This window comes from Poecilia reticulata, chromosome 7 (genome assembly GCF_904066995.2).
Source record: "Poecilia reticulata chromosome 7, P_reticulata-male-v2, whole genome shotgun sequence".
Lineage (NCBI taxonomy): Eukaryota > Metazoa > Chordata > Actinopteri > Cyprinodontiformes > Poeciliidae > Poecilia > Poecilia reticulata.
In genome coordinates, this window is record NC_088836.1 from 13,956,072 (window position 1) to 13,970,144 (window position 14,073).

A 14,073-nucleotide genomic window follows, 5' to 3' on the forward strand; every position below is an offset into this window, starting at 1 on the left:
TTATTATTTTCTCCACCTGTTATCCAATGAAAGCATCAATAAATTTGAAAATGTGCGTGTGCAGTTTGTGATTACAACTGGGTACATTTCTCAAGAGAAGAATTTGTGTCCCGTTACCTACAAAAGAAACAATAACTAGCCTAATGACTAGCTTGCATCAGTCTCAGTGTTTTCTTTTTTTTAAGTAAATGTTTGATCACCTGCATTGCTAATAAATACGAAGAATTATAAATTCTTGACTGAAGGCAGCGCACTCTCTGGAGTAGACCGCCAGTCTTTTCGTTTGAGGCTAAATAAAGCCCGTCTGTTGCCTGGTTGTTCATACTTGTCTTATTAGCTGGAGCAGCACACTCAAGAGGGAAGGTTTATCTGCGCTCAGACAGAAACGCCAGACTTTGAAGTGCTTCCCGAGAGAGTCTGGGACATTTTTTGCTGCAAAATAAAAAGTAAACAAAATATTCTAAATATTCAAGAACACTGATAACCAGGAGAAAGGCTTTAGCAAACAACTGTACTTTCAACAAAAAAAAACAACAACAAAAAACAGCGCATTGCCTTTTGGCAGTGTCAAATACAGCTCTAGGCCTTTTTTAAGTCAGCAAAGACGAATAGACACCGCAGCCAAAAAGGTGAAGCTATGCAGTGCATGCAGGTCCGAGTTACTGAAAAACTTCCAATTATGCCGAGAAGTGGACCAGGAATAATCAATGAACAATCTGCTCTCGGTCTCCAACGGCGAGCACACTTCTCCGTTTGTCTTGCCTTGCAGGTTCCTGAGTTCGCCGTCGCGAGGCGCTTCCATCACAGACCTGGGACTGTTCTAAAGGAAGGTCTGGGGCCTCAGGGGCCCACACTCCCAAAACATACAACTCAGACAGGAAAGCTGCTCAGTTCCCCTGCCAGGCAACGGCATTTGTTTGTCCTCTGTGCAGTCACAGCCGCCCAATGGCGCGAGCACGCCCTGGACGACCGCAGAGCTCTTCTGAAGAGGGGGCGGGCTGATGGGTAGCGGGGGGTTTGGAGACGATGCAACCTTAAACGTAACTTAACCAGCTCTCTGTGTGAGCTGCACGACAGCAGCAGTGAGGAAGAGTGAGACGATGAAGCTCTAAACAGCTGCTGGAGTGTAGCGGCCCTGCAGCAGGCGACGGGATCTCTGGTTACCTGTTTCCCATGGAACCTGAATGTGGATGTGATACGCCCCAGTGTGAATAGCTCTGCTGTGGCTCTTTTCTTTCCCCTGGAAACAACGGGACTCCAGGGAGAAAGGTAGTCGTACAGAGAAGGTGTGCAATCGGGAATTTGGTTACTGTTCACTCAGAAAAATAACTTAAAGCAGGATTCCTACGTGTAAAAATGACACACGACTTCTTAAAGATCTTCTCAAAGGGATGACTCAAGGAAGGAAAGAGGGAAGGAAGGAAGGACACAACATATGACTCGAGGAAGGGAAGAACAGAAGAAAGAAGGAAGGAAGATTTACACAGTGGAATCATGAATAAAGTGTGGAAATATAATTGTTCTTCCACTCGCATTTTATTTTTCCACACTTATCCAGACCTGAAAAAGACTGAAATCAAATTCCAGACTTGTACTGGAAAATGTACATGTACATGTCATTATTTATTCATGAGTTAGAAATTCAACTTTAAGTGCAGGAATTTACAAAACAAAAAGCAATATTCCTGCTTTAAAATATTTTTATGTCATTGAAATAAAAAATCGGTAACCCCAAACTTCTCACCTCCACATTGATGTTTTCCCACAACAAGCAAAACCAGGCAATAAACTAAATGCATTCTGCTTTTCTTGGTGACTGACAACTTCCTAAGTCATCTGGCCGACTTAATATTCACAACTAAATGACCCTTTCTCAACAGTTCACCGCCCCCATTCAGCTCGTAAAGGCACCAACCAGCGCAAAGTCACCGCCGACCCAAATAGTGAGAGTCCAGCGGTCTCAGACCCTCACAGGCAAATTAGCAAACAAAAATGCCTCGGCATCTTAGCACTTGGGGGATTATCCAATACGCACATTCTTGAGGGGCTTGAGTTGTGATCTCTCAAACAGTGACCACACTGTTACACGCTGCTCAGTCAAGAGTCCAGCCCTGGAAGCCTTTCACTGAGAGAAAGCACTGCTGGAAAACATGTTAGACATGTGAAGCACAGTGTTTGTTGGTAAATAAACTGCTATTCAGGGGAAACAATGATTGTTTTTAACCAGCTTTCAACCAAATTTATGTGACATTCATGTCCCACTTTTCAAGCACAATTTGGGATAAAATTCACAACAAACACACATCTAAATTTAACAGTCTTGTTGAAACAACCAATCAAAGATCCTTTAATTTCATTTGAATAAAGCTACATCCTACTAGGCAGTTGTACAGAAACACAGTTGTACAGTTGCACAGAAAAAAGTCCTGAGTTTAAACCTGTTAATCAGCTTTGTGTTCGGTTTTCTTCCTGAACTCCATTTGACTTCACCATCACCCCAACCTCCTGAGATGCTTGAGATTTGCAAAGAGTGTGTTTTTGCTAGAGATGCAACATAGACACGGGCTGGTATTAAAGTAAAATAAAATGATTTCACTGCATTGATGTACTGTATTTAATAAGATCTAGTTACAAAAAAAACCATTGATTATTCCCACTGATGACAAAATATTTCACATTTCCTAAATAAGTTCAAGTTTTTGCTGATGATGCCTTTCTTAAAAACTTCAATTTCCCTCATTTGTCTTACATTAATGTTAGCAGACCTGTTCTTCGGGGAGATACTCTAACCCTTTAACCATTATCCTCTCGACATTTAACATTGTCATTTTAGAGGAAAAACAAGTATGTAAACTGATGCAGAATGACAGCACACAACATTGTCATTGGAGTGGCATGAGAGGGGCGAACAATGCGGCCATTGTCAGCCGTGTGTATTCACGCAGTTTCTAATCGCCACAACACGGAGCGATGACTTACAGATCAGCAATAGCTTCGAGGCTTAAACGGGGCTTAAGTGACGGCTTTCTGCAACACATAAGAAACCTGAGCTCCCTTCATTACTGAAGGGGTTGTTCAGGTCTGTGGAGTTTTTTATACATCATTTGTTCCTGGGATTTTCCAGCTGATTTATTATCAGTGTATAAAAAAAGATGGGTAAAAGTTAAATAAGGTTTCCCTCAGAAAACTTGCTAAGCCCGGTGGTTAGGGGCTCGGTAGTCATTCATCCAGCACCCCGTCGTGTTTTTGAGTTTAAATTTTTTTTAAAGTTGACAGGAAATTGGAAAATATCACCTGATGATTATGTGTTATTGGAAGATTTGTATCTGAACACAAACCATAAAGTCTTAAAAAATGCAAATATTTAAAACAACTGAAATAAATAGGCAAAGCTAAGCCTGGTGGGGGCACAAGTAAAGTCTGGTGGCCCGCCAGGCTTATAATACACTGGGGGAAACCCTGGTTTAATATATACATGTATGAAATATTAAGGTTCAGCTTCATTGTGATCTTCAGAGAAGCACCGATCCAGTTTTCTATGGCCGACGGCTATTTATGGTTTTCTTTAGAGTACGATCTCTGGAAAATAAAAAATTATATTGTTTGCATTTTCAAAAGCTTTATTTAATTTTTTTTATTGACGTAAAACAAAATTTCTCAAAGTACATGAAAACCAAAAATTGTAGCGTGTGCTGAAGCACCTGATAATTTGAAAAATAAGATATTTTTTTCAATCTACAACATGCCAAATGTCCAAATAACCAAAGAAAGTCAAGGGAACATTTGGCCGACTTTTGATAAGGCAGTGAAGTATACTTAGTTTGGTTAAAGAATTCGATAAAGATTCAATAAACCCCACGTGTTGAGGCTTGGAAAGAAAACTAAAGCATCTGACTTGAGTTTTTAATAAGCTTCAGCCATGTGAGGAGAACCCATATGTTAACGCCTCACAAAGCAGGGCATCCAATTTGTTTGACTGGAATTAACTTAATTCAGTGATGAATGAGCCACGAAACTTCCCAGCAGCCAGTGTTCCCTTTGTCCGATTGTTTGCACAGAAGAAGCCCAGGCATTGCAGCAGACCTAACGTTTGAGTCGAGAGCACGGTGGACAAGCCCAGCAGCTGCTTGTGGGTACAGAAAAAGAAATAAATGACATGGGTGACATCTGGAAAACAAGCAAGAAGCACTTTAATGACCAGAAGTGTCTCCGGCATAGCAGGGAACGGTAGTTTGAACACTTTGACCAGCACAGCGTGAGACAAATTCATTTGCACTCTTGACATTTTCTTGATGGCGGTGAAATGATTCATACGCTCTAAATACAAACTCTGATGTATACCAAAACATGTAAACTGAGCCTTTAGCTCAATCTGTTTCATATAGAGCTGGCATCCAATCACTTCTTAACAAGCTTTCAAGACCAAGAACCACAAGGGAAACAAACCCTCGGGAGTTTTTGGCTTCTTCATCTCGCTGCCAGATGGCTGGTAATAAAAAATAATCAAAAATAGACGGACAACAAGCCATGAGATGGCGCACAAAATAGGAAGGTAACCTTTGGTTAATAAAAGATAAGCCCTCCACGGAGAGTTGATTTCACAGGTTTTCTTTCCTGATAAGAGCAGGGGAAGGCAGCAGGTGCACTTTGTACACACAAACTGGGATGCTGGCACTTTTTGCACAGCACCAAGTATTTACTGGTCTTCGTGGCCTTTTGATGGATGACAAAGGGAATGAAGTTACTGCTGAGCATTCTCAGCTGTTTCACATGGAAACTGGGAAAAAAAAAAAGAGAAGTAAAATAGGCAAGGATAAAGCACTTCCTTAAAGGCTACCTTTGAGTTTAGCCATTCAGTTTGGTATTTTCTTCATGAGGCGTGCAGTGTTAGCCAGCACGCTGTGGGATCACGTTTTATTCATGAGAGTAATGAGAATACACATTATTTCATTACTCTATGAACCAATGATCTTTTACCAACCTGACATTTACAGTAAAAAGGTGAGTGGAAGTGAAGGGGGATTTATCATCTTCTGTCAGTAATAAACCCAAAATGATAAAAGTAGGACAAGAACACAAGTTTTAACATGGCTAATCGCAGATGAAACACATTATCTGATTGTAATTTAATGCAAATGCACCTCACAATTCATAAGGTTCTGAATTTTATCTTTTAGATGTTGAGATAAGAAGTAAAATCTATAAATTCAAACATTATTCTCTGCTTCACTAGTTTTTTTTGTTTTTGTTTTTTTTTAGGTTATTTAACCAGACTACAAATGGTCAACTCCATTCCAGATTGTTCATGAACTTGGTGATTCCATAAAAAGTATCATTAGCTTGAACAATGGATTTGCGGATGAAGAAATTTGACAGGATAATGAACAGGTTAATCACATAACAGCGAGAATTTAATTTGCTGTCATAACCGGTTCAACCGCACAACACATTTCTCCAGCACAGAGTGAAATTGGGGTTAAATGCGACTGGAAATCAATCTGATAATTGGTTCCAAAGGTTCTTTGAAACACATGCAAAACATGTCGTTTCCCTGAGGTTGTCACAGGCAGTATGGTGGCCCTAACATGGCTTAAAAATAAAATCTGGAGATTTTTTTCATACCAAATCTGATTTCAATCGATTGGTTTCCCTTTCTTAAAAAGAAATGAAAAGTGACAGACAATATTATTTGTATATAAATCTTCCCTTCCCGGAGTTGACCCGAATTCAAAGTCCAACTAAGTGCAAGATATGAAACTTGTAAAACAAGACGGTATTCCCTGGGCGGGCTGACTTCACTCTGAACTAAGGAAGCCCAAGAAAGGGAGATCAAAAAATATAATCAACATTAAATCATTGCTAATGGTGCTTTGCAAATTGCTCATACGTGCATGTTTTTTAAAAAAATGAATAAATAAAAGGAAGCTCCTTCTGTCTCCTGATTGAACAGCCTTCTTTTCAGGGATCATTTCCTCCGGTTCACACCCAATTTCCAAATTTGCACAATCAAGTTTCCCCCACAATATTTTAAGCCCTAACAATGGATAGCTGCCCAGGCTTGCTACTAACGTCCAGTGACTAACATACACCTGCCTCTCACACACCCCGGACCAGGAAGCTCGCTCTGGAGATCCAGAGCACCGAGTTTAAGGATAAAAACAGTCTATAAATTCATGCGGTGGAGGTGGAGGTGGAGGGGGGTTTATCTCTGAAAAGGGAAGAGCAGGGAGGGAGGGAGGAGGACCTCCCTGCAGCAAATAAAGACATGCTGCAAAAATAAGGGAGCAGCAGGACTTCGACTTTGTACAGTTTCTGCTCATAAGTAGGCGCAGATCTTTCTGCTGGAGCTCCTCGGCTCATAAATATTTACATCCACAGACAAAAACAAGGACATGTGAATAAGAGCTGCAGTGCGTAGCGGACCCAACAACACCCGTCGCGATGGGACCACAACCCAATCATTTGGCTTCACACTGGAAACACAAACATGTCATACTAAATGAATGCCGCAAACTCTGTTTTATATATATATATATTTATATATATATATATATATATATATATATATATATATATATATATATATATATACAATAAAAAAAATAAGCGGAGTACCTGCAACAAGGGAGTAATAATAATTCATAAACTCTGCATAGAGGGTGAGGCTTGTTTTATTCTTGATTTTAAAAAAAGAGAGAACGAAGCAACCCAAAAATAGAAATAGATGGAGATGACAGAAAGGGGTCGTCTTGTACGTTTATTTTTATCTGATGAGATTTAAGATTAAATGTCACAAATTGCTAATAATAATAATAATAATAATAATAATATTTAATAAGCGTTACTGCTGTTGGAGTTTGTGCGGGTCTATTATTATCGCGGGGATGCACTTGCCACCGGCCACATCCATCCGCTGCGGCTCCAGACTGGACCCACCATCCCTGAGCAGGTTAGTGGTCGGGCATCCGTCAGCCCGGCTATACCTCCGCTATTTCACCTTCACGGCTCCCGAACGGAACCAGAAGGCTCCGGGGAGCCGCCAGCCTTCAGCCAAGCAGAAGCGAGCCTGTCAGAGGCTCACTCAGACACACAGAGACGCAACGGGCTCAGATAAATCCCAGCTTAGTTACCTTTAGCTGCCTCCACCGCGCATAATAGTCCGAGGACCAGTCCGACCGCGGATGCAAATTGTTTATTCCCTCGGAACCGCATCCTGACTTTGAGTTCAGCCGCGGGGAAGTCAAGCACAGCCTTCTTCGGTCCTCGTCAGTCAGGCCGGAGCGTTTATACGGAACAGGAAAATTAAAATCCAGGAGATGAGTGTTGGTTACCACGGTAGCTCTAAGATGGCCGTCGTCGCTACCGCCGCTCTGCTCTCTCTTCAATCACTGATTCTCTCGCAGTTTTCTGCCGGCTGCGTTCTCGGACTGTCGGAAATCACACTGACGTGTCCGCACAAACTAGTCACCACGGTTTACATTCTCGTTAGAGTGGCTAAAGTTTAATTGAATATCAAAACGCTAAACAAGTAAGTAGAGAAAATATGTAATTTAAATAAAGACTTACAGTAATAAATAATTTTCAAAATGTAATAATTTCCCCGTCTTTTTCTAGAAAATGAATCTGAATTTTACTTTACCTTTTACTGATTCCACAAAGACTGAAGCGCAGTAACCAATGGCAATCATTGAGTTTAAATGTAAAATTGAAGATTTGTCTAGAGTATTTTGTGTACAGAAAAAAAATATGAAACCTCCAATAAATTTGTCTAGTTACTTTTTTGTCACATTCCAGTGTGTGGATCATCAAACAGTTTAATATTAATTTCTTAAAAATTATTAAAAGCAAGAGGCGCAGTGTAGCATTTGCAATACTGGCAGCGACTCTTTTAGGTGACTGGAGGAATTTTGGCCTCGGCATAATTATCTTGAATCAGCCACATTGGATGATTTTTGAGCGTAAATGGCCTTCGTTTGGCTTTTTCTTATCCATTTTTAGGTTGCCATCATTGACCTGCTGCAAAGTAGAAAGCCTGGCTGCATGGTGTAAAATCAAAAACCTCAAATATAGAGAGGAAAATGTTGAGGTCCATTCCTGAAGAGTGAGAGAGTAGGTAACAGTTATTAAACCAACAAAATCTATGAAAATGTACATACAAACAAATTTAATTCAACTACACCAATAGTTTTTCTGTGATCTGTGAGAAAGAAGGAATTCACATTGCACCGGTTTCTTTTTCCACAAAGACATAAACAAGATAAAAATCAGAGACAGAAGAATGTAGCCTATCTAAAGGCTTAGAATTTTATCAGTGGATTACAAAAGGTAAATCTACAGATACAAAAAATAACCTCAAGACCGTTTAAAATGATAAATCACTAACTGGCTAAATAAATAAATAAATTATTTCATTGGGTGTAGCAAGTTGGCTATACTCAGTTACTAAAGTGTGATAGCACAGAAAACAGAAAGCTAAAAAGTAACACAAGGGGAAAAAAATAACTAAATAAATTAAATGAGATGAGAACTGAGCCACAAGAAACACAAAGACAAAAAAATAACAAAGCAGCAATGCTGACGACGTAAAGAAAAACTGTCAAAGATGACACATTTCCACATCAAACTGTAACAAATGAAGTGAAAATTTTATTCAGTTATAACTGTGTGAGTGATTTGCAAAAGGTCAGCATTTTGGGTTTGCAACATATGTTTGACAAGTGTGAAGTGGATTGATACTTCCTTCCTCAGCTTTTATTATCAAATATCCACAGTAACTCCCTAAAATGTGTGTTTCAGCTCAGTGGGCTTGTTCTTATTTGTCTTTCAAACAACAAAATGAGGGGAATGCGTCTCATAATTTTTTTTTACTAATTGTCTTATCCCTAAAACAATGTCATCTTATCACTTGCACAGGAAATCTTAGTAAAGGGTCACACATTTTCACCTCAAACTGTTTCAAGCCAGCTGACATGACAATTTCTCATGCAGTGATAATTATTGATCATTGTTTTAAACAAATGCAACAACCTAAAGGGGATCTGTTGACGTCCCTGTAATGTTGACACAGTCGCTCTATCAGAAATTTCCATGGTCAAAAGAATGCATGTTGCCGAGCATGTTTTCTTGCAGATGTTTACTGAGAAAGCTACCAGCTGTCATCTGTCTGTCTGACTGATTGTGCAATGATGCAGCATGCAGTTAAACTCATAAAGCACAGCTGCAGGTGAAGAAACTTCCTCTTGTTTGTTTGGATCAGAAAAGTTCTCTCTAGTCTTTTGTTGTTACCTGAAATCATGTTACTGATGCATAAACTCATGAATTACATTTAAGTAGAAAATATTATAGCTTGGACGTGGATAAGCTTAACTTTAATAAAGGTGCTTCACTTCACAACAACACTCGTGTGTTGTTTCTGTTTGACAGATACTCTATTGGTTAACGTAATGCTCCATGCAGTATTAATTTCTCCAATGAGTCCAGAATCATTCACATTAGCAGAATGGATCTGGAATAACATTGAACATCATCCACTTATTTGATTTAGATGTAGGCCGATCATAAAAAAAATATATATACGTACAGAAAAGCAATTCCAGGACACAGTTTGTAATTTTACTGTGAATTGACAATATGTATCAAAGTGTCAACTTAAACTGACAATACTTAAACCAATGTGCAGTAAACTTTAAACATTAACTTGTGTTTCAGACGATTCCCCGAGATAAGATTTGCTTATTCTTTTATCCTTTCATTACTATGGGCTTCGTTTGTTTCCCCAACTTCAGATCAAAAACAATCCACTTGTCTTATTTTATCAGTCGCATTCATTTAAAGCTAAATATACATGCCGCCCAAATTCCGAGCTTGACATTCGAGCCTGAAGGCATCACAAGTCCGATGTTGGCCAGTGACGTCAGCGGTGTTATTGTGGGAGCGTGCAGCCTCTTTAGCACAGACGGCTAAACTGGGACCAAGGGCCGGGGCCAAACGCCTCCTCCAATACGATCCAGTGATTGTAATACTGCAAAGTGCCTTGCTGCATTAAACAGCATGCTACAGTGGAGGAGGGTCATTTTAAATCTGGTCACTTTCTGAAATTTTGGATGTAATTGAAAGATATAAAGTGTAACTGTAATTTTGGAACTGAATGTGTCATCATACACCTGCTTTGTCATCTTGATAAAGCAGGCAGCACTGTGATAATCCCCGACATCTTATCTGGATGATCTTTTCTTAATAAATCATTAAGAAACAGATTTAGTATTCACCCAAACCACATTTGTCTGATTTCAAAATGTGTTTAATAATCTCCAGCATGACAAAAAAAAAAAAAAAAAAAAAAGCACAAGCAGCAACTATCTCTATTGTGGCATTTTATTTCCAAAATTTCTGTAGAGCCATACAAGACAAATGGAAGCTGAAAATCTAAATGACAGGTAAAAACAAACAAACATAAAATATCGACTTGTCCCAAAGTGGAAGATAATTTCAAACAATCTTTCCTACTGTAACACAGCTACAACACATGCATACCAAAGTGAGAATAGCATCTTCCTGAATTGCAAATTGGGAGCTACTTTCTAATCAACACCCTCCAAAACAGACAGCACCCCTAAGGAGAAGATGCCAAGTAATCACAGAGTTACTTCGGCACATACATTTCAAAATCTGCATCACACTGAGCAATGTTAGCATACATTACCCTCATGCTAAAGTAGCTTTGTTTGAGGCTATTACACCTCAGAAAGCCTCTCAAACACTACATCATGAGGAAAGTCCTGTTGTGAATTTAAGCTCATTTATTTGCCGCGTCCTTCAGATGTAACAGTGTAAAGCATCCCTTTGTTCATTTACCTCGACTGCGAAACAATAACAATTTGAAATAACAGAGAGATAACCTTTACAACCCTTGGACGTGTCTAGAAGCGAACGTTCTCTCTCCACTGGCCTGACAGCTGCAGTCATCGCAAGTAAACAGCAGAGAATGACCACAATTAAGTGATGAGTCTATAAACAAGGAGAGTCTATCGACTTCAGAGCAGCAGCAGAACTGAAGAACAGTGCGTTATTTGTTCCCAGCTTGGCAACACGTGAAGTGGTGGAGGGAAAGCGAACATTTCTTTCTCTCACAGATGTCCGACACTCCAGGGAACAGATAGTGGCCATTGTCGTGTCTTTGGGGAACAATGCTGAGCAGTAAAAAGGTTTTGACGGAAAGGTGTGAGACATCAGCGAATAATCACAGTAGTGTTGCTTCCTCCAGAACATCTCGCACACTTGGCTAATAGCCCCGCTGTTTTGGATCGCCATGATTGCTGATGCATTGTTGTCTGCTCCTAGTGCCATCTCTTTGTGCTGTGAAAGGATGTTAAAAGCCCTTATTTTTGTACAAATTGAATGCATGTTTTATCGTTTAGACAAGGTAAATAGAATTTGTTTCCCTTTTTGTAAACACAGAAAAATGTATTTTATCAAATTACATCGCATCTCATAAGTGTGAAAACATAATACCACTAACTTTGCGGTATTAAATGATAGTTTCAGGTGGGTAAGAATATCTGCTGAAGCTCCATATCCTTTAAAAGTGTCATGCCATAAGGAAAATAAATGTATCTTCCCCTCAGAAGAACTAAAATATGAAGTGTACTGAAGTGTGCATGCATGGATGTCTGTTTTCTGTCTTTGTGCTCCTCGGTGATGGACTGGCATCCGTACCCTACAAAAACCCCAGACCCCACAAGGCACATACCTGTATAGAAGATGGATACGTTTAAGTTTTATGAATCAAAGAGGGCTTCATACAGTTGATTTACTTTAATTGATGTGCAGAAAACGTCCAAAATTTTTTGAGAAGCAGGATTGTTTTATGTGTGGTATAGTATAATATAGTATATAGTATAGTACAATATAGCGTAGCATGTCGTAGTGTAGCCGAACATAACCTACCATACTGTAGTATAGTATTTTGTAGTTTCACATAGCATAATATACCAGGTTGGAATAGTATAGCACCATAGTGTTTCACAAATACCATTTAAAGTGGTGAGAGCACTTTAGTCTTTCGTTTAAAATACTAATTTTATGGTGCAATTTGTCAAAGAACAACAAAAGAAAGCAGGTAATGACTTACAACATTATAACCATGTTACTATGATGGATGAAGGTTAGAAAAGCCCATTTGCTGCCAAGATTACTCCAAAGATCCTTCCATCTCAGTTTTGTTTTTCCTCAGTTTAAGCCATTTTCAGTGTCTGACTGTAGTAATCACTTTATCACAAACATTAAAGTGAGCAGCACTTACAGCGGGTGGTTGGCGACAAACGGAGCGTGGAAAAAAAAAAAAAAAAAATAAAAAAGACTCGGTTTTTATCACGAGAATCGAAGCTGTTGTGAGCACTGCTCAAACCACACAAAGTACTGCAGCGACGCGCCGTTGCCATCCAGTTCACACAATTTTCCATAGAAATCCTTAATAATATATTCTCAATGACATTATAGACAAAGAACAGTTTGAAATTGCTAACAACGTTTTCTGATTCCCTTCAAACAGAATTACTACTAAAAGCAGGACATGATGAGCACAAAGCCGGAGTGAGTGGGAATCAGGCAGATGGGGCTCGATAACCCTCACAGGATCCTTCAGTCCTCTTCATCAAGCCTCAAGGATCCTGCAGATTAGGCTGTCTGTCAACATCTCAAGGCAGATCCATATTTAGTCAAATCACTGGAATATGATGTTAAGCATTTGGATTCACTTCGCTTTTATGGTTTATTTCAACAGAACAGCATCTCTTCTCGCGGGCGCTTTTGAGTGCGTTTCCAGATGGGCATCAGGTTGCTCGGAGGAGTGTGTGTGTGTGTGTGTGTGTGTGCGTGTGGTGCCACGGGTTTGATGTTATTGTTTTTAGGAGCTTGGCCCTTGAACCCCACAGAAGGTCACCTCTGACACGCTGTTGGGGAGGGTTCACACTGCGGGTCAGGCCGGCGACACGTTCTCACCTCCTCGGCTTTATTGCCTCGGAGTGTTTGGGGAGGGGGGGACCGTCATGGCTGTCACAATATGTCCAATCAGTCATCAGTGAAGGGCAGGTCCTCCTGGCTCCCTAGAGTCTCACATTATGAGCAGAGAAAATTAAACGCCTCGTCCACGGCAGCTGATGAAATTAGACAAGTTGGACTTCGTAAAGTTGGGGCTGTTCAAATGTAAATTAGTGGGTGGGTGCAACTGCATATCTGTACACCAGTGTTTTCAATGTAGCAAAGATAGCTTTATAGCAAAGAAGTTCTTTTGATCTTTTGAGGATATTCATAGATTTACTGCACCAAATTTGAACTGGAGAGTTGCTAAGCCACTATGCCACATAAATACGGATCTGTTTACAAGTCTTCAATTTTGTACCCATTGTCACTTTGTGTTTCCACTTTTTACCCATAAAGCCCGTGTGCTTGGCAAATTGGTATAGGCTTAGCTTTCTAAGTAGTTATGCATTTTCATGAAGTATGTAGATAAACAGTCAAAATAACAGTATGAATTTACTTCTAAAGCATCCCATGGAAGACAGCTCCGCTACACACCAGGAAATGTCAAGTAATGAAGCCAGGAAATGATTTTAAAAATTCAAAAGGTATGAATACCAACCAGTATTAAAAGACATGTTAGGAAGGATCTCAAAATAATGTAAATCTGTTCAAAGACACCAATATGGCATTGTGCTAATGCTTTTAAAACCATCACTAAATTCTTAATGCCTTAGTTTCTGACTGGCAGAAGTTTTGGGGAAATGTGCATAAAAACAGATGTTATGTAAAACTGTGGTAGAAACACGTTATGATGACAATTAGCTTGATACATGCAAAGATAATAAAGGGCTGGTTTTAAACCTAATGTGTAATCACTCTACAAAACCCTCAGTAAATTTGATCTCTATTATTTGGTGCAAGCTCATAATTAGCATGTGTTCACCCACACAGTGGATGGAGTTAATAACAGATGTAGAAACAAGGCGCGCGGCCCACCCACCATAACAGGCCCCTAGCTGAGACATGTCTGTGATTAAAATCTGTGATCCCGGT

General features: G+C 39.7%; 1 protein-coding gene across 4 annotated transcripts in view; it reads right to left on the reverse strand.

Moving 5' to 3' along the window:
* Nucleotides 1–7,398, reverse strand: part of clstn1 (calsyntenin 1) — a 35,171-nt gene extending 27,773 nt beyond the window's left edge. For 3 of the 4 annotated variants that reach the window (XM_008413367.3, XM_008413364.3, XM_008413363.3), the window contains exon 1: nucleotides 7,131–7,397. In XM_008413367.3, coding sequence (XP_008411589.2) covers nucleotides 7,131–7,212 — 82 coding nt within the window. In that variant the 5' untranslated portion in view covers nucleotides 7,213–7,397. Of the gene's footprint in view, nucleotides 1–7,130 lie in introns of all 4 variants that reach the window. The other variant, XM_008413365.3, reaches the window with a different exon arrangement.
* Between the last annotated feature and the right edge of the window lie 6,675 nt (nucleotides 7,399–14,073).